The sequence below is a fragment of the Scatophagus argus genome, chromosome 5, assembly GCF_020382885.2.
Source record: "Scatophagus argus isolate fScaArg1 chromosome 5, fScaArg1.pri, whole genome shotgun sequence".
In the NCBI taxonomy this organism is placed as follows: domain Eukaryota; kingdom Metazoa; phylum Chordata; class Actinopteri; family Scatophagidae; genus Scatophagus; species Scatophagus argus.
In genome coordinates this window covers 23,422,714-23,447,823 of record NC_058497.1, presented here as the reverse complement: position 1 = coordinate 23,447,823, position 25,110 = coordinate 23,422,714, and the positions used below count along the sequence as shown (strand labels likewise).

The following is a 25,110-nucleotide window of genomic DNA, read 5'->3' as shown; positions in this document are numbered from 1 at the left end:
AGAGTGCTCTAATCTCAGGAGATTTTTCTGAAATAGTGAATTGATTTTTCTTCTAAATTTCTCAATCAAACCCTATACCTTCAAAGTAGCTTGGAATCATATGAGAAGCATGAGAAATCATTTCTAAAAGGAATAAAAACCTGAATTAGTAATCTTAAATTCATCAAACTCCATGAAACATACCTGATAGGTAGCCATCATGTTTTCCCAAAGAATCCATGGAGAACAAGCGTTTCACACAAGCGTAGGCGCTACACTGGGTCAAAAAAACTTATACAGACTATGAAATTATTGCTCATTTCATTTCTTTGTGCAGTTGCAAGCAGAAATGCACACAATCAGATTCTTTGCTTATGCTTCAGGATCAAGCTAGTCTGTTTAGACTGAAGTGCAGTTTGTTGTTGGTTCACATTGGAATCACTGAAACAGTGAGGGCCCAGCACCTTTCATAGGTATACACATGGATTGGTATACACTGCCCTCTTATGGTAAACACTGTTCATTGTTTTAACGTTATTTCAACCGGAAGTGTTTTTAAACTTTGGCACTTACCTTGACGCTACTAAAATGTAGTTAGTCTAATATGTCACCACTACAGGACATGATAATTTATGACCACTACTGGAGACTACACAGTGACCACAGCGAAGGAAACGGGGATGTCACGTTGTATTTTCAAATAATGTAATTAAAATCACACCAACAAAAACACTCGTTGCTAGCCTGCTAGGCTTTATTCTGTAAAAAATAAAAAATAAATAAGACTGATCAGTGCGAGCGGTACAGTTTATAAGAAATGTGCTGATATCTCTCAATATATCAATAATCAATGGTAATTACAATGCTGTTCTCGCCAAATAATGTGGCTGTAATCTCTAAGTGCGACCAAAAGAAAACAATCAAAACGACATATAGTTCATAAATTTGTCCTTGGTCCAATTTAATTTGAAAATATTCACCGGAAGTAGTATGATTCATTCTGTTGGACGACTTGAATATTGCACTTCCTCAATGTGGCCACTGGGGGGCAGTAAACACCTGTAAATCACAGTACACAAAGCATCAAGGTTCTCCCATGAAGCATAGCGATCAATTCAGTTTTAAAGTTCACTTTATGTTTCTTTTCCGTATTTTTTTATTTTTTTTAAATATACCATATAATGTTGCCTCTTAGTAATTGTTTGTGTCTATTTTGTAGTGTTTGGACATTCAAGGTGATTGTGAAAGTGACAATGATTGCATTACAGTATGTAAATTAGATGTTTCTCTTATGCTTTAAGTAATGTTAGATTAAGCTAGTAATGCTACCAAACCAACGGTTTAGCATCAAAGGAGAAAATTTATTTATTTTTCTCTGTGCGACAGTTGAGCAACAAGTTAAATTCAATTGGACAACCTCGGTGTTTAATTTTTCTGATTGGTTGTAGTAAAAAATGGTCGTCATGTTTAAACCACGATTAAAAAACACTTTAGCAGTAACATAGGCAACAGTTTAAATATTTTATAATTAAAAGTTATATGCAAGCGTATTTTAAAATTGTTTCATAAAATAAACGTTTTAAATATAAAGTTGCTTTTGCGTCTGAGCAAATAGCCACAAATCAGAGGCGACGCTCATGCGTGTTGCTAGGCAGATTATGTTAATATATGCAATGCGGCCATCTCTGCAGCTACCATTCTGAGGTAAGAACAACTTCTACGCTTTCCACAAAATGTATGAAAACTAGGAACTGGTTCACGGTCAGTTCTGTAGCTTGCTTGTTCGGTAGTCTTTCTGTTAATACAAATAAAATAGTCGAGTTGTTTTGGCGCATTTGTACCAACAGAAAAATATATTTTTTCTTTCGGTCTCTTCTGATATGGTTGTTGTTGTTAGTCCCACCCAAAATGGAGCCCGTTCTTCCTTGTTCACAGTAGATTTGAAGGGCTGGGCTCAACTAGAACGGGGGGACGGGTGGGTTTACCCAAATAATTCGGGATTTTACCGCCTCAAAACCGTTTTTGTCAAAAATCGTATGATGTAGTTCATGTTCCGAAGCACGACAAGTTATATTTGGCTCCAAGGTCGGCCCTACATTGGGACTATGTGGCCGTAATGCTAATGTTGCGGTGCAGTAAATGCCCGGGTTTCTAAAGCGCTGGTTTTTGTGGTATGGTCCAGTTGGGACTGAGAACCTGCGGGGTTAAAATAGGGGGGAAATGAATTTATTATTGATTATACCAACTACATTTTTGAATGAGTTCAAAGTCGTGATCTTTCACGGTGGCTTTTGTGTCGACATGCGGTTGTATTTAGACATCTTTTCCCGGGCGGCCTCTCGAGCAAACGTTGACCGCGTTTTCCTTCTTACCCCCGCTGAGAGTCTTGTGTGACCGCTCTGTACACGAAGTGACATGCTGGTTTATTTTGGCGTGCATGTCCCAGGCATGTTCTATCAGCTGCACGAAAGTGTGTTTGGAGACCAGGAAAACCTTTGTTTCAGGTGGCACTTTAGGTTTATTTGAGTGCCACTTTGCCCAGAAGTGGCTGCTGCAGTCCCTCATTGTTGCAACCAAACAGCTTTTCTTGTCACAGGCGTGTCAAGTACATAACATGTAACGGTCCAGGCTCCATTCACGAGATTGCCTCAGGCCATGAACACATTTCTCCAGTCAACCCAACTCTATTTAAAACCATATATGATAAATCGAAGCACCTGTGACCTTGTAGTCTGAAAATTAAAATCCGAGGACAGCCGTGCTTATTTTACTTTGGTATTAGCTATTATCACCATGTTGTGTTGCATGAGTAAAATCACCGCAGTCCTCTTGTTTGTGTGCATTACAGGCATCCCTGGCTGTCTTCGGAGTGAAGTGATAGTGGTTGGTGAAAGGCCTGGCACCTTGCTGCCATGGAGACCAAGCAGGAACCTTCTGCCGTGTGGAGCCAGACTACTGACAGTGATTCAGGAAACGGCACACAGGTCCGCCATCCTGTCTGAGCCGTCTCCTAACCCCTACGTCACAGTCATTAGCAACTGATGCATTATTTAAACATATCACAGCTTGTTTTTTGAACATACCAGACAAACTCACTTCTGTCCACCGAACCTGTAATTGCTACTAAATCCCAAAATTTCTTGCTTTTGTCACATGTACACTAGTTTAAGCTGAGACAACAGAGTTTGTTTTTCGAGGTAGTGGTTCTTTATCCTCAAAATTCATCATTTGTTCAGCACTCATATACACTTTGAGTAGATTGCTTTAGTTTAAAAGTTTATGTAGGATTAAAGGGGGCGAGTCACAGTGAGAAAGTGTAATAAAGCTGCATGTGGTTTAAAACCAGTTTGTGTTGTCCGCGTATGTTGCAGGTGCATTTTGAAGGAGGCACAGTGGCCCAGATAGTGTACAGTGGAGATCAGGCAGACCGAGGACAGCAGCAGGTGGTTTACACTGCAGACGGGAACTCCTATACCTCTGTAGATTCTGCAGAGCACACGCTGGTCTACATACACCCTGCAGATGGCACTCAGGTAAGAAGGAATGGGATATTTTATTAGCATTTAGGTGAAGCTCACAACTGGAACAGCAAGCATTGATGGTGTGTTAAAGCGTGAAATCTGCCTTTAAGAGTCATTCTTCACCACTTGAATGGAATATTGTCCAAAAAAACCCAACATTAAACCTTTCAAGAAGTTCATATATTTTAATTTGTTTCCAATACATAAACTACATGAACTAATTAGTAGGTAAAATTCAGAACACATGCTTTGCCCTGTAGTACTTGCTCTTAGGACTGTGTGTAACTTTTCTTTCAGACTGTATTTGCTGATCAGCCACAAGTAGCTTACATTCAGCAGGATGGTACAACCCAACAAGTAAGTTTATGATGTGCTGTCGTGTCATTAGCCAGCAGTGTGCCACCTGGTTTTTACTGAAGCTGTGCAATCTCACTTGTAGGTCACAGTTTTGTTGCCCAGTGGACAGAACATGAATGCTGCCAATCTGCATGTTCTTAGTAATGTCGCAGAGGCTCCCCAAGCTATCCTGGAGCCAGTTTCTCAGGTGAGGACATTGAGACATTGTATCACTTACCTCTCCAAGCCAGCAAATAGTATTTATCTGTAGGAGGTAAACATCAGTCAACATGACCATTTTATGATGTAAAGTGATAGTAAAAACAAGTTGTTATTCCAGAATTCGTATTGGATTTACATTAAGGTGTTTACAGTGTGGATGAGTATTGACTCTGTGAAATGACACTCCCAGGAGCAGCTGTCCGTGTCCAATTCGCTCCCCTCCATGGCTGACATGGCGGACGCCCCCAGCAGTCCCCTCGGGGCCACAGACTCCACAGACGACTCTGACGAAGATGAGGATGAAGACTCTGAGATGGATGACTGGGAACCTCGCGAGCCTCAGTCGTTCAACCCCCACAGCCTCTGTGAGTGACGGCCTCCACAGTCATAACACAGTGGTCTGCGCTGTCAGGAGTCTTATTCACTCATGTGGAGAGCACAGACGTTGAGCGATGAGTCTTTCTCTGTCCCTTATCTCTTTACCTTCTGTGTTTTAACTCTGCGGTGGACGGACCTTCGCTAACGTTTTGTTTCTGCTGTGGTGAATTATTAGTTTCTCTTTTTTGTGTCCTCTCAGGGTGTGAGGAGTGTAATAATGCCAACCCCTCTGTGTGTCTGAAGCACGGCCCTCTGCACCCCATCCCCAACCGGCCAGTGATGTCCAAGGCCCGGGCCAGTCTGCCTCTGGTCCTCTACATCGATCGCTTCCTGGGTGGGGTGTTCTCCAAGAGGCGCATCCCAAAGCGCACACAGTTTGGTCCTGTGGAGGGACCCCTGGTTTCTCAGAGTGAACTGCAGGAGCATTACATTCATCTGAAAGTAAGTCAGTGCTCTGTAATTTCAGTTTGACTGAGCCGTCTTTAGTCATGCTGTTTCTGTTTTGGTGTAAATCTGTGCTGTTCGAGTAAAAATGTGCCATCCCCAACAGGGATGGATACTTCACCATCAAACGGTTTTTGTGTCACTTCTCATTTTGATATTGTTTGGCATAAAGTAATCACAGTGTTGTGAAACCTGCATTGCAGATAGCCAGAAGCAAAGATTTGTAGTTGAATTGTCCTAACAAAGCAACAGAAACATGCAAAGGGGATTAAGAACTGAGGAAAATGTTTGTCAGTGGTGCAGTCCAAGGTTTCACTCTCTATGTGATCCCTAATCTGTTCTGTTTTCTTGTTATCTTAGCTGTGCATGCTGGATGCAGAGAAAGACGGAGAGAAGTCCAGCGACATGTGGTTCGACCTTTCTGATGAAGACAGCTGTAACTGGATGATGTTCGTCAGACCTGCTCAGAACCACCTGGAGCAGAACCTGGTGGCCTATCAGTATGGCTCCGAGATATTTTACACAACCATCAAGAACATCCAACCCAAACAAGAGCTCAAGGTCTGACCCGTGTACTGCAGTTTATGTGCTATGTATACAGTACACAGTTTCCTGTTTCAGATGTGACACTGTGTGGTCTCCCACTGATGGAACCTCAGCTGTGGTGCTCACATTGCTGAAAAATACAAACCCATTTGAGAGCAATTCAAAACTGAAAGGAGACGGAAACAGTCCGATTAAATAACGATATCTGAATCAGCTGTAGTAATTTTGGTTTTTAATAGTATTTCCTTCTGCAGGTTTGGTACGCAGCATCATATGCAGAGTTTGTCAATCGGAAGATCCACGATGTTACAGAAGAAGAGAGAAAAGGTGAGTCTCTGTACACAAATCATCACCAGCATCGTCGTCATGTCTCAGCCCTGCTGCAACGCCGTGTGTCCCATTTACAAGCTGTTACAAGAGTGCAGGAGTTCGTAGTCATGTTTGTTCCTGGTCCTCGCGTTTTGTTGTCCCTTCAGTGCTCCGGGAGCAAGAGAAGAACTGGCCTTGTTATGAGTGCAACCGGCGCTTTGTGAGCTCTGAACAGCTGCAGCAACATCTCAACATGCATGACGACAAGTTAAACTCTGTTACTAGGTAATGTTTCAACGATATATTTTCTCGTTCCTTTCTATCACGTTTGAGTCTGCCCACCCAGTCACTGTTTCTGTCCTCTCTCAGATCCAGAGGCCGGGGTCGAGGAAGAGGCAGAAGGAGATTTGGGACAGGAAGAAGACCGGGACGCCCTCCTAAATTTATACGCTTGGATCCACCGTTAGATGCTGGCGGGGACAAGACAACAGTAGGAAACACATTAAATCAGTACTTTGCTGATTAGATGATCAATTGTTTGAGAAATTGCGGATGATATTTTGCAGTAATTAATGATTAATCCATAGTGAAACACTTGTCAGTTGCAGTCCTAGTGTGTACAGGATTAGATTCACCATTAAACAATAAACTGAGAAATACTTTTTACAATTATCTAAGGACACTGTAATAATATGAAGCAAATATTAGCTGAAAAAATATTCAGGAGGCTTGTCAAGTGTTAAATTATAGTAAACAAAAATGTCAACACAAGATTAATAGTGCAACACTGACAAATAAAAGCAAATCCACAGCACAGTTTCAGAAAAATATCGCTGAATTATTTGAGCTTAATTCTTATTTATTGTCCTTTTTAATCAGGAGATGCTGGAGTTGACGGAGAAGCCGCTGGAGGAGCAAGCAGAGGGAGCTCAGAACGGGCTGAAGGTGGTGGAGATGGAGCCGGAGGTGGAGGCTGTGACCGAAGCAGAGCTTATAACCCCTGCAGGTGAACCGGTTTCAGAGTCCGTCACCCCGCCCTCCAACACGGACCTAAAGGAGGACCCGACGCAAAGCATCCAACCCGACGCCCACATCACATCTCAGGACATGCGACGTGCCAAGAGGATACGGGTAAGACCGGAGACCCCCTGTGTTCGCTGAGATGCTGCAGTGCTTTAGTTTGATATTTGGTGTCATGGTGGCCGTGGTTTCCTTTACAACAATGTGTCTCTCTTCCTCAATGCGTGCGTCCCTCAAAGATGGATGTTCAGGTAGGTGTGATGGCAGAAAAACACGAGGCTCCTCTTGTCATTTGGTGTCACACTCCACTAAAGCAGTCAGCCTCTTTCCAGGTCTCAGTAGATCCATGTCCCAAGCACCGTTGGGGTTTCCTGCTAGTGATTCCTTTGTTTGTTTCTTGTATGTCAGAACGCAGCACTGCAGCACCTTTTCATCAGGAAGAGTTTCCGTCCTTTTAAATGCACCCACTGTGGCAAGGCCTTCAGGAACAAAGACAAGCTGGATCAGCACCTGCGGGTCCACGGCCAGGACGCCTACACCTTTTCCTGCCACATCTGCAACAAGAGCTTCATGAGTGACTCGGCCCTGGAGGACCATCTGTTGCTGCACACGGAGAACCGCTCTTTCTCTTGTCTCTTATGCCCTGAAACCTTTGAAAGGCTGGACCTGCTAAAAGACCATGTCGCGGTTCACGCTGTGGACGGCTGCTTCACCTGTCCCTCCTGCAAGAAGACGTTTACTGACTTCATTCAGGTTAGTAGTACAGCTGTAAGTGTGTCTTACAGGGTGACAGGAAGCGTCAAAGCCCTTTTAGCTGTGTGACAAACCTGTAATTCAAATTCAGAGAGCGTCTCCACAGTCACATCTATATGTCGTTCCCAGTGTAGCCAGAAACATTTGGTGCAGCATATGGGGATTTGATTTGGCCAGTGAGAAACATAAACGGTCTGGTTTAAAATATTAAATGAGTTCATTTTACTTTAGGTGAAGAAGCATATCCGCTGCTTCCACTCAGAGAAGATCTTCCAATGCCCAGACTGTGAAAAGGCCTTCTGCCGACCGGATAAACTGCGCTTGCACATGTTACGCCACTCTGACCGCAAGGACTTCCTGTGCTCAACATGCGGCAAACAGTTCAAGGTAAGATGAATAAGGCCAGCGCTGAGAGTTAACAGTATAAAGATAAACTGGCATTAAACAGTTGGCAGCTTTAGTTTGTAGAGGTGAGTTCTCATGCAACAATCCCTTTGTGGCATAAAGAGGAAAGATAAGCTGCGGGAACACATGCAGCGAATGCACAATCCAGACCGAGAGGCGAAGAAGGCAGACCGAATCCACCGCTCCAAAACCCTCAAACTGAAGGTGCCCACCACTGACTTCGAGAGCTTCATGTTCAAATGCAGAGTGTGCATGATGGGGTTCAGACGCAGAGGAATGCTGGTGAGCAAAAAGTCACTGAAAGCTTTTAATTTGTTGATATTTGATTGCAGTACATTTTTCAGCTTTACTTTTCTGGTTGCAGGTCAATCACTTGGCCAAGCGTCATCCAGAGATGCGTATTGATGATGTGCCTGAGCTAACGCTGCCAATAATCAAGCCCAACAGGGACTATTTCTGCCAGTATTGTGACAAGGTTTGTTTTTTCCATCCTGCAGTGAGCACAGTGAGTTTTGAAGACTGGCTCTTGTTATTTATTTATCTAATGAATCCAGATTGAATTCCAATGAGCAGCATGAAAGTTGTTGCCTTGAATCAAACATGCGTTGATCAAACTCCATCTCAGACTCTGAATCTGAGCTTATGGCACAAGATTAATGAGCTGATGTGATGGACTGCAGGTGTACAAGAGTGCCAGTAAGAGGAAAGCCCACATTCTGAAGAACCACCCTGGGGCAGAGTTGCCTCCCAGCATACGTAAATTGCGCCCGGCTGCTCCTGGTGAGCCTGATCCCATGTTGAGCACACACACCCAGCTGACTGGCACCATCGCCACTGCACCAGTCTGTTGTCCACACTGTGCCAAACAGTACAGCAGCAAGGTCAGTCTGGAGCTCTGTCAAAGAAGTGCTGTTATTTCGTTACAAATGTGCTTATGCATGCACACCGAGCTGGGAGTGTGTTTGCAGCGGTTCACAATTTCCTTGCTGTGTCTTTGACCCAAACTGTGTGCTTGTGTATCAGACTAAGATGGTTCAGCACATCAGGAAAAAACATCCGGAGTTTGCCCAACTCGCCAACACCATCCAGACTCCTCTGACTACAGCTGTCATCAGCAGTGCTCCTGCGGTCATCAGTTCAGACGGCACCACGGCTGAGGCTGTAGTGGTAAGAAAGAGTAACAAACAGACACGTTCAGCACCGGCGCTCCGCTCAGTGGGTTTCTGTCCAAGGCTGTCACGCGGTGTCGTAAAGAATAAACCTACGCAGTGCAACGACACGTCAGTGTTAAACAAAACTGCATTCAATATAGCAGACGTAAGACAGAAAAGGAAAGAAGAAAGTATCATCTAACACACAGCTGATGTTATAATTATATCATTTATTTTCTCCACAGACCACAGATCTGCTGACTCAGGCCATGACGGAGCTTTCTCAAACGCTGACCACAGACTACCGCACGGCGCAGGGAGACTACCAGAGGATCCAGTACATCCCCGTGTCTCAGGCAGGAGGAAGCCTGTCCCAGCCGCAACACATTCAGCTGCAGGTGGTGCAGGTCGCTCCGGTAAGATCCAGGATCTGATCTCAAATTGTGACGTTGGAAAAAATGTGCTTGCGAATTTCATCTTTGCCATGTAGGATTCAAACGTTTCAGCAGTCAAACTACTTTTTATCTCTTGTCATTTGCTGAAAAGTCCTTGTGCAGATAAAATAGAAGCTTGATTTGTTTTTTCACACGTGTGTTCTGTGGTGGCCTGAGGTGAATCTGAGAAACCGTCATGAGTAGTTATTCTTGTCTGTGTTTCACAGGCTTCCTCCCCACATTCCCAGCACCCCACAGTAGATGTGACTCAGCTGCATGACCCTCACGGCTACAGCCAGCACTCCATCCAGGTACAACACATCCAGGTCACCGAGCCCTCTGGCACTGGACAGGCGTCCACGCAGGTAAATCCTCATGACTCAGGACTCTGGAGGCTGAGTTGATTAGTAACTGATGAAACATAACGACTTTGTAACACACCTTTTGGAGTCCGTAACAGCTTGAAACCGACCTGTTTCAGGTCACAGGTCAGCCTCTAAGCCCCACCTCCCAGCAGCCTAGTCAGGAGCTGAGCCCCACCCAGCTCACCCCTGTGACCTTAGCTCAGAGCCACACTCTGCAGACCAGCAGCACCCAGCAGCAGCAGCAGCAGCAGCAGCAGCAGGGGACTGTGCAGCACGCCTACATACCAGGAAACTGGAATTACAGGGGCTACTGTGAGTCACACACACACATGCTCCCATCCAGTCAGACTTCATCCTCTTTTCCCTTACACTGTGTGATTGTCTGTCAGATTCATATGCTAACTCTTTACCACTGCAGCGTCTGAGATCCAGATGATGGCTTTACCTCACACGCAGTATGTGATAGCTGAGGCCAGCACGCCTGTTTCTGGAGTCAACAGCAACCAGGTGAAAACGGTGAGTGAATGCTGTCCGATAGACGATAACGACCAGTGCGTTTAGCTGCTGCACAGCTGGAGGACTTTTATTTTTCACAACAAATAAATCTTATCTGGTTGAAGAATCCATGATGTAGAAAAGGCTCTGCCACACATCAGAAGCTTGTTTTGGACACCTTATAATTTCTGTAACTGTTTGGAAACTTGTCAGATGTGAGTTACATCCTAGACAATAGAAATTAAAGAGGAAAGTGAATGTGGTGAGTGTTATGAACCGAATGCCCGTTTGTCCCGCCGCAGACACACTACGTTATCTCTGAGGGTCAGGCTGAGCTGGAGACCAAACAGGCTGTTCCTCAGAATGCAACCCAGGCCCACGCCGAACATCTGGAGCAGCAGCCGGCCAATCAGCAAGCCACCACGCAGTACATCATCACTACGACCACCAATGGCAGCGGCACTAGTGAAGTTCACATCACAAAGCCCTGATGTGCTCTGCAAACCCAGCACAGACCCACGGACTGATCCCGCATGTAGACCTCAGCAGCTTGTACGCACATAAATGAACTAACACACAGTCATACGCACAGACTTGTGTACACAGAAAGCTAAAACGGGGCTCGAGTGATGTCCAGCACAGTTTTATGTGTCTGTAAGGTGTTCAGGTGTTGAAGGAGCCGAGACAATAAAGTCAGCAGAGAGATAAAAGTTTTGATTTTGAGCAGAATATGTAAGCGACAAAAACCTCCACAGTAGTGGGAGGTGTAGGGAGAAAAAAGGGACATTCTGTCATATCATACAGAAGGACAATGGAATTATTATGGTCATACTGTGTGACTGTCAGAGTCTGAAGTGGTGGAGAGGTTTTGTTGCTCAGTCCTAAAACAGATTTAGGAGCCCATTTTTACATATTTGTGAAGTTACAGACATTTCTTAAAGTATTCTATTTGTAAATGAAATTCTGGATGGAAAATACAGAACTGAAAAATAGGAGAAAATGCTGTATAACAGTCCTGCAGTTGTCCTTCCAAAACAAGCTGTTATGTTTTGCCTGATGTGAGTGCCCAGCACACCATGTATTGTATTGTATGTTAGCATATTGTTGCTGATATCTGATGAGCTTTTCCTCCATCCGTTTCCCTTTAGGAATCAGTTTTTATTTATATGCTGGATTCTCCTGATTTTTTTTTTTTTGTTTCTTTGTCTTTGTCACTACCACACCCTCTGTGTTTTTATAGTAAAAATTCAGAAAAGCCAATGTAATCAGTTCCATTCTCAGTGCTACAAAGGGCTGTGGCTGTGACTTATGGACGTTTTGCTTTTAATTTCGTTTTTTATGAGGATCGTGCAGAATGGTGGAAGATGGGACGCATCTCAAAGGTCCCAGATCGAAGGGCGCCAGCTGCATTCACGGACCGTAAGAGACTGAAGACTTAGGCTGAAGTTTCAGGTCTGTTTCACCTCTGGTATGAGTTGTGGTCGGTAATCTGCTCTGGTATACCAGTAACCACACCCTGCAGTGATGTCACAGAGTCACCTGTGTACACCTGTACATCACTGCAGCCACTTAAACCCATCAGTTTTTATTCCTTTTTTCCCTGACTTTGTCAGTCTGAGGAGTTAAATGTTCACTTTTCCTGAAACTTTTCTTTTCATAATGCAGTTACCTTTGAAACAAAAGCTGCACAACAAACAGCAAACTCTTGGTTAACTCGTGTGGAAACTTCCAGGGTCGTTTTAAAGAAGCCTGAGGCCAAGTCCAAAATGTTTTTTTTCCTAAACGCAATCAAGTTTGAAACATTTTAAAATATTTGGTGATAACATTAAGTGTTATAAAATCTTTAGGGATGGTGGGTTTTCAACAGAACAGCCTGATTTTCTGCTCAAGGCTGATATGAGCTTTCCCCTCTGTATTAAGTGCAGTGTAGTATTTTAGAGAAAAAACCAGCATTGGATTTTGTCACACTGTGAGTGTAAATCAGCAGGAGGTCAAACCTGCCGAGGTGCTCATGAGCAGTGCATGCCTGGTGCTCGAACTCGGCTTCTTGTTCACCGTCCACAATGGCTTAGATTTTCATTAGCTCCCCATGGCACAGGTTAATGCACTGGGTTGGCGCCACTGTAAAATGCTGTTAATGTGCCCGTTAATTATATTGCTTTATGACAATAGATGTGCAAAGTGACAGTGCGGTTGGAATATTCTGCGAGCTCGGTCGTGCGCAGCAGTTCCCGTTGTTGTCCATGTGTTGAGAAAATTAAATTCTTTTTATTTATGTACACTGAGCTTTCCGTTCGCTTCATTATGAATGTGGGGAACTCGAGCAAACGATGTCACGGTGTCTACCAGGGTCAATGCGGCTTGCTTTGTGTGGGTGTTATTCTTGTTCTCACTGCTAGGGGGCAGCACAGCCTCAGAGAACAGAAACAAGTTCTGCAGGACTTACAGCTAAACATTCCAGCAGAAACGTGCGGAGTAGAAACATGGTGTTCACATGGTGTGGTTTAAAAATAGCTCATTGTTGTCATGTGACAGTGATTCGGAGGAAACGCAGTGACGGTTGGCGGGTTTGCTCTCGGTTCATGTGGGTGGTGCAGGGCTTGTCCTGTACACAACAGTCATCAGTATGTTCAGCACATTCCTGCAAGGACAGAATGTGGGAAAGGGAAAAGGCCACTAAAACAAGTCTTCCAGTTGAACCAGATCAACAAGCTCGTCACGTTACAGAACTGATCACATATTGAGCAGGTGTATGTTGTCCTACTAATTGTTCCGCTGCAGTTTCAACCAATATGCCGGCTTCAGTGTTGCTCCAGAGCCTCAGCTGACACTTTGTCGCCTGAGAGGTCAGGACCGGGTCTGTAAATGGATGGAGGAGGACGCTGAAGGAGAACCTGTCCAGAGGGGAAAACCACAGAGGTAGGTAGACCTGTGTGTCGTTCAACAAGTGGCCCTTCATTAGGATCGGCTTCTGAGAGGCAGGCCTCTGATTTCCTGCTGCTTGTGGCAGGAGAAGAGTGTGTGAAATGATGCATTTCTCTGATCAGACTGTGTTGACAGCAGGATGTTTTTGCGTGTGTGCTCCATTAGGCAGATGTTTGTCAGTGTGTCACTCCTCTGGCTGCTAAAAGACCTGGAGTGACTATCAATTATACATACGTTGCTGGTTTAGGGATCAGCCTCTGGGGTTCAGCTGGACAGCAACAGCTCCTTCATCATTATGAATGCCTGTCGTGTGGCAAAGCGGTGTTCAACACCCCTGAACTTTATTTTAAATTCCAGTCCGGACCCTGAGATTTATGCTGAACAGTATGACAGGTGAAACAGAAGAGATCTGTAACTTTGTGTGTCATTTCATGTGCTGCTATAAAAACAAGCCTTGTTAGATTGCAGTCTGTCTGAGAGTTGTGAAAGTGTCCTAAAATGTTCTAACTTTAAACTTAATTAAGTGGAAAATTCAGGGACAAAAGAGGACCAGTATGAATATTTATTTTAGTAATATTTCAGTGTCATTACTCTGCCCTGTGGCTCCACTGGTTTTAGCATTTGCATGATAATTTCTTTTCCTTTTCATCCCATTGAACAATTAATGAACTTCCCCTCAGTTTACCGTAAACCTGCTCCACCCTCTCTGTTGCTTTTTAACTGTTTGCTGCCTCTCTCTGTCACTTCATTACTCCAGCAGCTCAAACCAAACACCAGCTGTTCGTCAGTCCCAGCAAACATCTCGGTCGCAGACTCTGAGGAGGACACTGCAGCCCCTGCAAGGCTGGTGCAGCTTCGCCCTGGCAGGTGTAGTGTGGTCAGTCTGCCAGGTGGAGGTGCCGCTGCACAGGGTACAGGTGGATGTGTGCCGGAGGCTCCTGTTGGTGTGCTTGTTGTGGACGGTTCTCGCAGGTTGTGTCTATGCCCTGAAGTGCTGCCTGCGGCCAGGACGCGACCAGGTGAGCGCAGACGCAAGAACCGAATCTCACCTGACCCTGCTGGTGTGTTTACTTGTGTCATGTTTATTCAGTGACTTTGTTTCAATTCAAAAGGGGGAGCCTCCACTGAGGATCCAGCAGGAGGCCGTGACTGAAAACAAACGTAACCAGTATTCATGGTGAGGCTTACGTTAAACATTAAACCTACATGAACTGACATCACATTTTGGCACTTTCTGACAGCGGATGGAAACAATGAGGACCAAAGACGGACTTTGAGATGTTTGAATCAACTTCGCAGCGTAGGACGGCGTCTTAATCATCGCTTCTCTTTGCTGTGAATTGTTTTCATTTCACGGTTTTAAAAATGCCAGTGCATGCATCAAAGTTATTTTTCTTTTCTGTATTTCGCCTTATTGCGGCCCTAATGTGCTGACTGCTGTTTGAAAAGTCTTGCACTTGATGTCATTAATTCTTTCTTGGAGGAAAACAGTAACAAAGACCTTTGAATGAACAGTCGGTGCGTTCGCTCTGTGTCGTCTCTCTCCAGGACGTCCCCGTCGGGGAGCCACGACGTTCCTCTGGCTCTTGTCCTGGCTGACAGCCTGCTGCTGTGTGTGCTTCAGGAGCCCCTGCCAGACCCCAGTGTGCCCCACATAAAGGCACTCATCTCCAGGCTGGAGGTAAAGGAGAGGAAACCACCTTGAAGAGGCAAAACACCCCCACCCCCTCCACCCCCTCCACCCTCCCTACCACACACAGCAGCCTCCAGCCATACCTGTCGTCTCCTGTGTTTTCAATCGCTCTTTGCATGTAGATCAGTGCTAAGTCTTTGTTGGTGATATCACACCTTACACTCAGGCGTGCACACATATTCTAGCCTGAGGGCAACACACACCATCAGTGAGCTGCTGATGTCTGCCAGATTGGCGGAGGAGAGAAAACTGAACTTTGAATTTGGTCTCCTTGTGTTTCTCCTGTCTGCGTTTGGCACACATTGAGACAGCAGTGCCAGTGAGTCAGCCTGTTGGTCTTAAATGGATTATCAAGACATGTAATGTGCACAGTCATGGTGCTAGAGGTTGAATCCTGACGACTTTCTTTTTAAATTTAAACTTCCTAGTTGTACGACATTGCAGTTACATCTGAAAGACTAATGTCTGAAATCAGCTGTAACTCACTGGGAGCTTAATGGTCCCGAATGTGCTGACATGCTGGGCTAAGAACGTGGCCTTTGCTTGTGGCACCAGCCTCAGGCTGAACTTTTCTGCCTCGAGCATTACAACATGAAAAGGCCACAAGAAGACAGCAAGAACTTTTTCAGTTGTTTAAATCATATTCCTCCCTCTTATGTGTGTGCTGCAAGCCAGCGTACCGTTTAACTGTTCTGTGTCGGAGGCTCGTCATCTCATTTATTTGATTTGTTTAATGTGTTTTGTCAATTTTAAACTGTATCAGAATATATCTTCAGACAGTTGCATGTGTAGAACAGATGTGTCAGTGGAAAACGGATGTAAAAAGCAGCAAACAGACTCCTGTTTTCATCTCGGACAGCTTTTACATGACAGCATCAGGCACACATATGACACACGCCTCTTGGTGGATGCACAGCTACATGCTGCATTGTGCTGAGGTATCTTCACCCATCAGACTAATAAGACTCAGCCTAACCCTCTCAACCCTCTACTTTTCACTGAAGTCAGTGTCTCACACACTTGATGTCGGGTCAGAGGCGACACCGGAGGAGCCGGACCGAGACTCCGTGCTGAAGGACAAAGTGAAGCTAATCCGCGACTACCTGCAGGAGAGGTCGGGCTCAACATCGAGTGTGTGTGTGTGCCATCTGCTCTCTTGGAAACTTTCCTTCAGCTGGATTAACATCACACACTCTGTCCTCTCTGGTAGGATGAGGTCACTGCGTAGACTCGTCCAGGTGCAGGGAGATTTCGAAGCCAGCGTGAAGGACATGCTGCAGGGTCTACATGGCCTCTGGGCTCACCTGGAGGAGCTGCACATGGGGGTCACGCTCACCAAAGAGGGGAGCCATAAGGACCTGGTCTCGGCCCAGTCAGACGCAAAGGTACGCAGGCGTGTCGGTCTGTCTGCAGTTATGCAGTACAGGTTTTATGTTCCCGCAGCTATGATGCATATTTTTGTCAGGTTTTGTTTGCAGTGTTGGGTCACTACAGGAGCAGACTTGAGTGCAGCCAGGCTCATCTGAAAGACAGCACACAACTACTGCAGGTAAACTTCTCCTCATGCAGTAAAAACCCACTTTTGATATGTCGTGCTGCCTTCACTCAGAAAGCCCCTCTGGCCGGTTTTCCACAGGAGTTAACCTGGAGTCACGCTCACATCAGCAACAGCGCGAGCAGCAGCAGTGAGTCAGTCTGGCCGGAGCTGCTGCTTCAGTCCAACATCGAGCAGGTATACTAAACAAACAGCAGAATGTTGTTTATAGGCTGAGAAACGCACCCGGACTAAGAAACTCCTCCGTCTCTTCGCAGTTTGACATGGTGCAGGAGAGTTTCCTCTCCCTGACACAGCAGACCTCCACCTTCCAGGCCCACCTGCAGGGACTTGAAAAAGGACATCAGAACGGACATGCGGGGCCCCTCGCTCATCCTGACGGGACTCAGTCGTGCCCCGTCTCGCCACGGACTTCCCTACGTCTCCACAACAGACGGACAAGCGAGGCATCACCGGAGCACCGTCACTCCACCTCTGTCTCCACATCTGTCTCGTCAGCAGACGTGGACGCAGACGCGGACCCAGAGACGGACGCACGTCTCACGCTGTGTGAGAGGTCGGCTCTGCAGTTTTCCTCCACGATTGGACGCCTGCGTAAATCTGGGAGGAGGAAGTGATCTGAAAAGGTTTCAGTTTTCAAATGTTGATCATTTGTTGGTTGCCTAAAAAAACAATATTATTTATTGATTGCTGTGATTTCATTTCACCACTGAGCTTTAATTTTTCATTTCAAAGACTGCAGGCTTGGAGCAGCTTTTTTTTTTTAATTTAAAGAATATTTCAAACACAAGGGGGCACACTTTCACCAGTTATTACAAGAATAAACATTTCCAGAAACTGCAATATTCTGTCAGACCATTTGTATAAACTCGACAGACATCTCATGTCTTTGTGTGCAGCGAAGGACCGCGGCCCTGACCTCATCCTTTCAGTCGGCTTTCTAGGAGGGGACTGACGTGCAGGCTCCTCAGACACACGGCCCATAAACACGTTTCTGCAGGATCAGAGCAGGCACAAACAACTCGTGTCTGAAGAATCTCATAATGTGTTTTGTTTCTTCAGAATAACCTCATTTAGTGATTGATCAAACCAACCATCCTGTTGGGAACAATGGAGCATTTTTTCATGCTGCCTAATCAGAAGCCTCACCCAGTGTCTGTTACCACTCAGGTTTTCACATTGATCTGCTTTTTCAAGTCCTGTGGACGGACAGGCTGCAGGTTAGGAAGATCCCACACGCTTCCTAAGCTATGTTTCATTCTGTCTCTCTCTGCTGTGACTTGAGCCCCTCAAAGCAGGGATTTGAGGTTTGCGGGCGGAGGGGAGGGAGAGGAAGGCGGAAGGGGGCAGTGGAGGTCAACGCCGGAAGCGTTTCTGTTATTACTAAAACCAGGCGGCGCTCTAGACCTTTTTGAAAGTCACGAATGTCTTTGATCCAAATTCAATTACCCTTCAGCTTCAGCAGCGATGGCGTTGAGGTCGACGTCGTTTCCTGACTTTTCCAGCGATGCGTTGTGCTGTTACGCGTTGATTGCAGGGAGTCCGCACAGAAAGAACGCATGATGCGGATGCCGTTCGACCCTGGACTTGAATACCATCTGCCAGATCCCGCATCTGTCTGATTCCCCTGACACCGGGTCAGTGATGGGGAGAGGTGGGGCCGGGGCCGGGGCCGACCCCTCCACCCCCCGGGGATCCGGGATGAAAGGAATGTAAGCTGAACGCTGCAGGAGCCGAGCTGTCACAACACCAAAGACACAAACACTGCATGTCTGGATGGACAGAAGGACGGAAGTACTGTGGGACGAGAGGTGTCATGTATTCGGCCATTTGAAGTCAGTGACAACAACAAAAAAAGTTGTCCACTAATCAGCCCTGATTACACAGAAACATATCAGTCTCGGATGAGCACGTTTGACGTCCAACAACACAAGTTTTTGAACTGATTTGATTTGAGTTGACTAAGTCAGATGAAAAGCAGAATCCACATCAGTGTAAAAATAATAAATAATAAATAAACACAACGACAGAGCGAGATCTGATCGTTACACTTCACAATAAAAACGAGCTCTGCAGGCTGGACGGTGAGCATCCTGGTCCCGTCCACATGAGCTGTGATGTAAGAGGCAGCAGAGGGACGGCGGCCGGCAGGGCTCATCTCAATGGAAGAGTGAGCTAATGAAATTACCACAGGCTTTGTTTTGTTACACTAAAAAGCTGATGACGAGCTTCCTCGCGGGTTCCTCCAGTCCTGAAGGTGAGGCTCTTTCAAAGCCAGCTCGAGTGTGTGTTGTTTCAGAAAATATGGCTCATGGCAGAGGTCAATCCCTCGCTTTATCCTGACAATTACTCGGGCTCGGGTTTCGCTGGCGTACACACAACACGCATTTGTGCTGATCCCTCCTGTGATGGCTCAACCAAGTCGAAACTTTCAGCAGAGGACAGTGAAATAAAACAAGTTAAAGTCCCAGTAAGGTTCAAAATGTCTTCATCAGACAGACGGAAAGGCTGCAGACAAAAGCGCACAAAGTCAGTGCAAAGTTTGAAGTATGAAGCAGAAGAGAAGATACGCAGCGTGTGTGTGTGTGTGTGTGTGTGTGTGTGTGTGTGGGTGTGTGTGGCTGTTAACCTTTTAATTTAACGGCAGTGACATTTTCCATGTTGATAAATGGCAGCAGCCCCATCACAAAGGCCGTGTGGCAGTGAAACTCCTCTTCTCAAGCAGCTCATTAAAATTAGATTTTTGTATAACAAGTGAAAAAAATCTTACAAACAGCACGAGATTGTTAATCATAAGGTATTTTCAAACTTTCTTCCAAGACAAATTGACTTACAGATTTTCTGTTGCATGTCAACATACTGACATTTGTTTTTATTGCACGCACAAAGCAAAGTGTTTTGTATTAGAAAATAGCCTGGAATAACATAATCTCTCCTCATTGGCAGTTTTACTGTGAAGTGATTTAATGAATTTGTGGTTGTGATATCAGAAAGATGCACCAAACTCCCACACAAACAGAATACATGTACAAGTTTACCCGATACCTTATAAAGACATAAAATACATGTATTTTTCAGTAATTGCAATCCCCCCCCCCCATTTTTAAGGCACAGTTATGTGTTTGTGCCAAACCTGAGCATACAGTGTCTGCTCTGCATTTAGACAAAATATATATTATATATGCCAAATGTAATATTTTATAGTGGGTTGTAGTCAGGAACTTTTTGAATGAATTTGTACAAAATGCAAACAAAAAGCTCTCCTGCTGAATTACAAACCGCTTGCATGGCTTCTATTTAAGGCCTCGACACGGATAACGGAGGGCCACTTTTACCCAGAGGCTGTTGGAAACAGAACGGACAGCTGCACGTTGAGACAAAACTTCAAAACACCAGCCACAGATGTACGCAATTAGCAACATGGTAGACATTTGGGGAGCAAAGGTCCATAAACTCGCAGCTTATTATGGTTGATCTAACATGGCTGGAGGGAAGCCTAAACTCAACATTAACGTGTTTGGGTTGGAACATTCCACCAGCCCGAATTTCTTGTCAGTGAAGGATTAACTCCTTCTCAAATCTTTCTCAAACCTTTAATTTCAGTTTTATATTCTGATGCCGAATCACATCCGGTTCGTGTGTGCACGTGTGTCCACAGTATATGTGTGTGTGTGTTGGTGAGTGGAAGTTAGAGGGCAACACAAATGGACTCAACGTGTTTCCAATCATTAGGAAATTCTAAGCTTCCTGTTTGTGTAAATATTTTCTTATTTTGTTTTCCAAGAGAGCAGGGTAGAATAATCAAGCCTGACCTCCCTGCCCTCCTGTTTCCTACTTATCACGTGGACGCGGCTCCCTCTCTGGGCCGAAACTGCTGAGCCCAGAGGTAGGGGCCTGTTGTGACCCGTCATTGCCTGAGTGGGGCGGGTGGTGGCGGCTGTGGTGGTGGTGGTAGGGGGTTAGTCAGGAATGGATGGATTCTCCAGAGGTCACGAGCAACAGCCATCGACACCAATGGGTAACAGCTGTGGCGCCAGTTTAAACTCAGCATACCAACGTTTAAACTCCGTGCAAAGACTGAAATACCTTTCACATTGTTGCAGAAATAGTTCTGAATGCTGTTATCTCCGGAGTAACATCTCTGATTAACAACCATTGCTCTGTGGATTGTTAAGGTATGGCTGCGGAATATATTTAAATGAACTATATTACATTTGAAAGAATAGAAGTCAAACATAAGTGATCTGTGGCTCTGAACTTTGGATTGCTTGCTTTTGGTTGCTTGAAAAGCAAGGGATCATACCAACGCAACCCATTGTAATACTGGTTTAAGACAGCTTGGGTCTCAGTTTCTCAGTTCAGTCAGAGACGAGTCAAGAATTTGACCATTTATAGCCAGTGAGTCCACAGATATATTTGGTGGAGATGGTTCCTCTGTTTGAGGTAACGTCCAAAGAGTCTGAGCAGCCACGAGGGTTCTGCTGAGAGAACCAATACCCCGACAAGATTATTGCTGGTAAATATTGGCAGGTACCTTTTACACCCATTCATGGTACAGTTTGCCTGCTCCGAACTGGTGACTTTCCCAGTCTTTTGTTGTCCCTGTCCCAACGTGTTCGAAACACCAATTTGGCATCAAACTCAGAAAAAAGCATACATTTACAAAAATCAATCAAGATGATGAGGTAAAACATTATACATATCTTCTTTGTGCCGTTTCCCACCGAGTACACTTCTGAGATAATTAGCAAATGATCGCACTTTGTTTTGTTTATGTCTTACGACCAACTTTTTTTGGTTGTGGAAGAGGAGGACACCATTGTTTTCTCTTCCACAGGAGTTTTGCTAACCCAGAGGTTTGCTTAAAACCTGTGTGGTTTCACGAGTGCCTGCTTTTCTTGTTCTTGTTCTTGTTAGACTCTCTTATTTTTTTTTTTAAAATTATCAACTTCATGCTACTTGAGTATGGCGTCATTATGGGAATGAGGGCCAAAATTACAGACATGAGGTCCGAGTTGATTTAAACTGGAGCTGTACAGCAAGAACACCACTCTAACATGATGCTCACAGCAGCTTTCAGACAATGTTTTTTGACTTCCTGTTCTTCTCTGCCGTCACCTGTCAGAGCTCGGGCTCGTCTCTTCGGCCCTTTGCATGAGGCACCGAGGTGTGAAGCAGCTCTCTGAGGAAAGGCTAAACAAACAGGCTGGCCCAGGCACAAAGAGTCCGCCACTCAGAGACATGTGGCAGCAAAACCCTCTCAATCCACCCCCACCGCCCTCCACCCAGCCACAACCCTGAACCCCTCACACTCCTACCGGAGCCACACAAACCGTCCTACATGCCCTGAGCTTGGAGCCAAGAGAAGGAAAGATGGAGGAGGAGGGGGAGCAAATTCTGATTCCTATTCACTGAATGTCACCACCTCACAAAGGGGACCGCATGACACTGCCACTAAATCAGAGTTAATGGACTCCTTTCTCAGTCCTGCGAACATGACAGGGGGCGTGTGTGTGAGAGTAAGGGGGTGTGTGAGAAGAACGGGGGCTGGTGAGGGTGCCTGTTTGCCCCATTGAAGGGGCACATGGGCCAATGAGCCTTGTGTGATATAGTGGGAGCAGATTGGAGAGGGGAAGTATGTTTTTAAAGTGGAATTAACAGTGGAAAGTAATGGAAAGGCCCTTGTCTCATTCAGCACTTATTTGTTTTGAATTGTCCATAATTCAGAGGATATACTGACTTTTACTTTCTCTAAATTGTTAGCGATTTTAAGAAAAGGTGAGTGTTAATCATATGGTTTGTTTGACTGTTCTGTCACGACTCTTTCAGCACAGCTGATTTGTGTGTAAGAAACCAAACAACATAACATAAATCACAGGCCACATTAACAGTAAGCCCGACGCTACACAAACCGTGCTGTTGTGACGGCAATCCATCAAACCCCTAAAGTGAAGTTATGGGGAACACCATCCACGGGGCTTGTGGGGCGATTGTCGATTTGCATGTGAACACTTATTTGACAATGAGGAGCCAGACTGGGGGACAGCAATTTCAGAGCCATTTGTTATCTTCCCTACAGGGCAGAACCTGATGCGAGTAACCCCTCCCAGCACTCCAAAAAGACCGCGGCTTGGAGGCCCGGGTGGAGATGAGTGAAGATGGCATTGGTGTCACTTGGCAGGCATTCATAGTCCCCCACCCCCGCCATCCCCCCGCCTTCGATTGCGCAGCAGAGATGTGGAGAGACATGGAGCCCCAGGTACCGACCTCATTAGCAGATAAAAGCAACCTTTCCCCATGACCCCTGACCCTGGAGGTTGCCATGGAGCCTTCCAGTCGAGGCATAGATGAAGCATGCTGGGATTGCTCCCAGTGTGGCAGACTGAGTATGGGCTGCTGTGAGAATTATTAAGACCCCAGCCTCCACACCCCCATGCAGAAATCCATATTGGTCAACTTCATGCTCCTCTGAACTCACTTCTTGAAGTTGTGCGGGAGCTCATGCGCTGTTCTTCCTTCCTGCTTCCTGCTTTGTTTCTGTTCAGTCGTCTTAATGCCAGCGAAACAGCTAAGCTCATTACATCCCTGAGTTCGCCTTTGATGTGCATGGAGGAAAAAGTGTGATAGTTTTCATAAGGACGAAATGAAAAGGCTATCCGCTGCCCCTTTTCTTCGCTGCTTCTTTCCACTCAGCAAAGTGGCCATGTATGGTGCGATCGTAGCATGGCATCAAGGCCACTGATGCTGTTCATTCTTGTCAGTTCTTGGGGTGCAGTTTATTAGCTTACCTTTACATATTTGATTGATAACTTCTACAGGAGATGAACCAAGTTTGTGTGTTGTGCCGCAGATGCACATACTGAAGATCGAATGCGTTTGTAGTCCACCTAATGAAAATGTCTGATATTCTTACACCTTTCTTCAATAGTACACAAAAATAAAACCACAGGCCTTCTGAATTCAAGCTGACCGAGCTAACTAGCTATTAGAGGTCAAACTTATTGAGGAAATCAATACAATCAATCAATACATGACAGTGTGTGTGCCCATTTATGTATCAGAGTACGCATGTGTGTGTGCATGTGAGGTTGTTGGAGAATGAGGAGGGTGGGGGTGGGGGGTTATATCTTGGTCATGCTGACTGAGTTTTATAAGCTGTGGCTAACCCCACTCCCCACAGCTGACTGAATATTAAATAAACAGAGCCAAGTGGATGAATTCAGAGGAGTGAGCGCTCAGGCTGGAGAAGCACTACTTCACCAGTGTGGGGCCTCCCCCTCGGGGCCCCCACATCAGCCTGTCTTATTCTTGGCAGCTGCAGTGGAGAGAGGCAGCCTATAGGGTGGTTGGGTGGATGGGATGTGTTTTGGGGTTGTGTACAAGGGGGAGTCACCTAAAGAGGAGGAGGAAGAGGAGGAGGGGGTGCAAGGAAAAGTTGGAAGGAGTGAGGAGAGAGCGACGTGGGCAAAAGAAAACTAGAGGCTGGTGTTTGTTACTGTGCAGCTGTGTGATGGAAATCACTACCAGCAGCAGAAGGGAACTGAGCGCTGCGTTGTTGCCGGCTAACTTTTCTCGTGGTTTTCAGGAGAGTCGCCTGCCTGAAGTGTGAAAGTCAGGCAGCATGTCGGTGTCCGTCAGTCTGTCTGCCTCGAACAAACCCGCTGCCAGGAACACCACAGGCTTTCATACTTAATCCCACACTGCTTCACGTATGTCACAGGGTTTTGAAAGTGACATTTAATATTTTTGGGATGCATCAGTTACCAACATGAACAGACAGTGATGTGAGGATGATGAAGCACAGCAAAATAACAGGAGACATCACATCTGCTTCTGCATCTCCAATCCTCATGATTGTTTCAAATATGCGCTCACGTATTGACTCGATCGACTCGACATCTCGCCACGTCATCTAGTTCCACCTTTTTTTTAAAAAAAATTCTTTGAATCGGAAGCGGGCATAGCGAGAAGACAGTGACCTAAATGGAATGCACCTGTGCCTTGATATTGTTAAATAAAAAATACATTTCCCGCTATGAGAAGTCAGAAAGTCTAAATTCAAACACAGAAATGATGGCTGAATTTTAATTTGCTGCTTCAGTTTCAGGGTCCCAGTATGGTGCATGTGGGCTCGTGGTCACAAAGAGTCACAAGAACACTTTAATACAGCAGTCAAAAGTGTTCTGACAAATGTCTCAGGTGCAGATGTTCTTTTGCATTTTATATTTTGGTTTCAGCCGCAAAATTGCTGTGGGTTTTTTTCTGTTCGTATTTAGAAAACACCACATTTTTACCAGGTGTTAACACTTTATGGTAAAAAAAAAAAAAAAAGAAGTCAGAATTGGTATTCCCTCAGCTGCATCCTTTCTACGGGGTCAAGTCAAGGTAGACACACACACACACGCACACACAGCCCCTTCTGGAACCCCCACTTCCCAAACAATACTGTCTCACACCCAGCATTTCCTGTCTTGTGCTTTTTTTTTCATCTCACAGACAGTTAAAATAAGATCTGTGGCTCAACCCCAGATTACCCCTCCACCACCGTCACTGCACACACATATCATGCGTGGTCCGTC

At 45.5% G+C, this 25,110-nt stretch overlaps 2 protein-coding genes across 8 annotated transcripts; both read left to right on the top strand.

Moving 5' to 3' along the window:
- The first annotated feature begins 1,623 nt into the window (after positions 1–1,623).
- On the top strand, positions 1,624–11,068 carry prdm10 (PR domain containing 10). 6 transcript variants are annotated; one of them, XM_046389787.1, is made up of 23 exons: positions 1,624–1,683; positions 2,828–2,963; positions 3,351–3,512; positions 3,798–3,857; positions 3,940–4,044; positions 4,249–4,423; positions 4,636–4,877; positions 5,241–5,441; positions 5,681–5,753; positions 5,903–6,020; positions 6,105–6,225; positions 6,615–6,866; positions 7,164–7,508; positions 7,740–7,895; positions 8,016–8,195; positions 8,278–8,388; positions 8,594–8,794; positions 8,937–9,080; positions 9,310–9,480; positions 9,726–9,863; positions 9,980–10,175; positions 10,282–10,379; positions 10,661–11,068. In XM_046389787.1, the coding sequence occupies exons 2-23, from the start codon at positions 2,892–2,894 to the stop codon at positions 10,847–10,849; spliced, it is 3,510 nt and encodes a 1,169-aa protein (XP_046245743.1). In that variant the 5' UTR covers positions 1,624–1,683; positions 2,828–2,891; the 3' UTR covers positions 10,850–11,068. The 6 variants fall into 6 exon arrangements, with proteins under 6 accessions (XP_046245743.1, XP_046245745.1, XP_046245747.1 ...); XM_046389789.1 differs by lacking the exon at positions 1,624–1,683 and adding an exon at positions 1,703–1,740; XM_046389791.1 differs by lacking the exon at positions 1,624–1,683 and adding an exon at positions 1,730–1,954 and having other exon boundaries at positions 6,105–6,222.
- A 149-nt stretch (positions 11,069–11,217) lies between these two features.
- si:ch211-151h10.2 (uncharacterized protein LOC567699 homolog) lies at positions 11,218–18,032 on the top strand. Of its 2 annotated transcripts, none has more exons than XM_046389793.1 (9): positions 11,218–13,277; positions 14,044–14,302; positions 14,396–14,460; positions 14,832–14,964; positions 15,981–16,090; positions 16,187–16,361; positions 16,442–16,525; positions 16,613–16,708; positions 16,789–18,032. In XM_046389793.1, exons 1-9 carry the CDS (start codon positions 13,228–13,230, stop codon positions 17,146–17,148), a joined length of 1,332 nt encoding a protein of 443 aa, XP_046245749.1. In that variant the 5' UTR covers positions 11,218–13,227; the 3' UTR covers positions 17,149–18,032. The 2 variants fall into 2 exon arrangements, with proteins under 2 accessions (XP_046245749.1, XP_046245748.1); XM_046389792.1 differs by having other exon boundaries at positions 14,041–14,302.
- The last annotated feature ends 7,078 nt before the right edge of the window (positions 18,033–25,110 follow it).

Coding starts and splice junctions, on each gene's coding strand:
- prdm10 (XM_046389787.1), top strand. CDS start 2,892: ATGGAGACCAAGCAGGAACCTTCTGCCGTGTGGAGCCAGACTACTGAC. Junction 9,481..9,725: donor AGGTGGTGCAGGTCGCTCCG/GTAAGATCCAGG, acceptor TGTGTTTCACAG/GCTTCCTCCCCACATTCCCA. Junction 10,380..10,660: donor ACAGCAACCAGGTGAAAACG/GTGAGTGAATGC, acceptor GTCCCGCCGCAG/ACACACTACGTTATCTCTGA.
- si:ch211-151h10.2 (XM_046389792.1), top strand. CDS start 13,228: ATGGAGGAGGACGCTGAAGGAGAACCTGTCCAGAGGGGAAAACCACAG. Junction 13,278..14,040: donor CAGAGGGGAAAACCACAGAG/GTAGGTAGACCT, acceptor TCATTACTCCAG/CAGCTCAAACCAAACACCAG. Junction 16,526..16,612: donor ACAGCACACAACTACTGCAG/GTAAACTTCTCC, acceptor GGTTTTCCACAG/GAGTTAACCTGGAGTCACGC.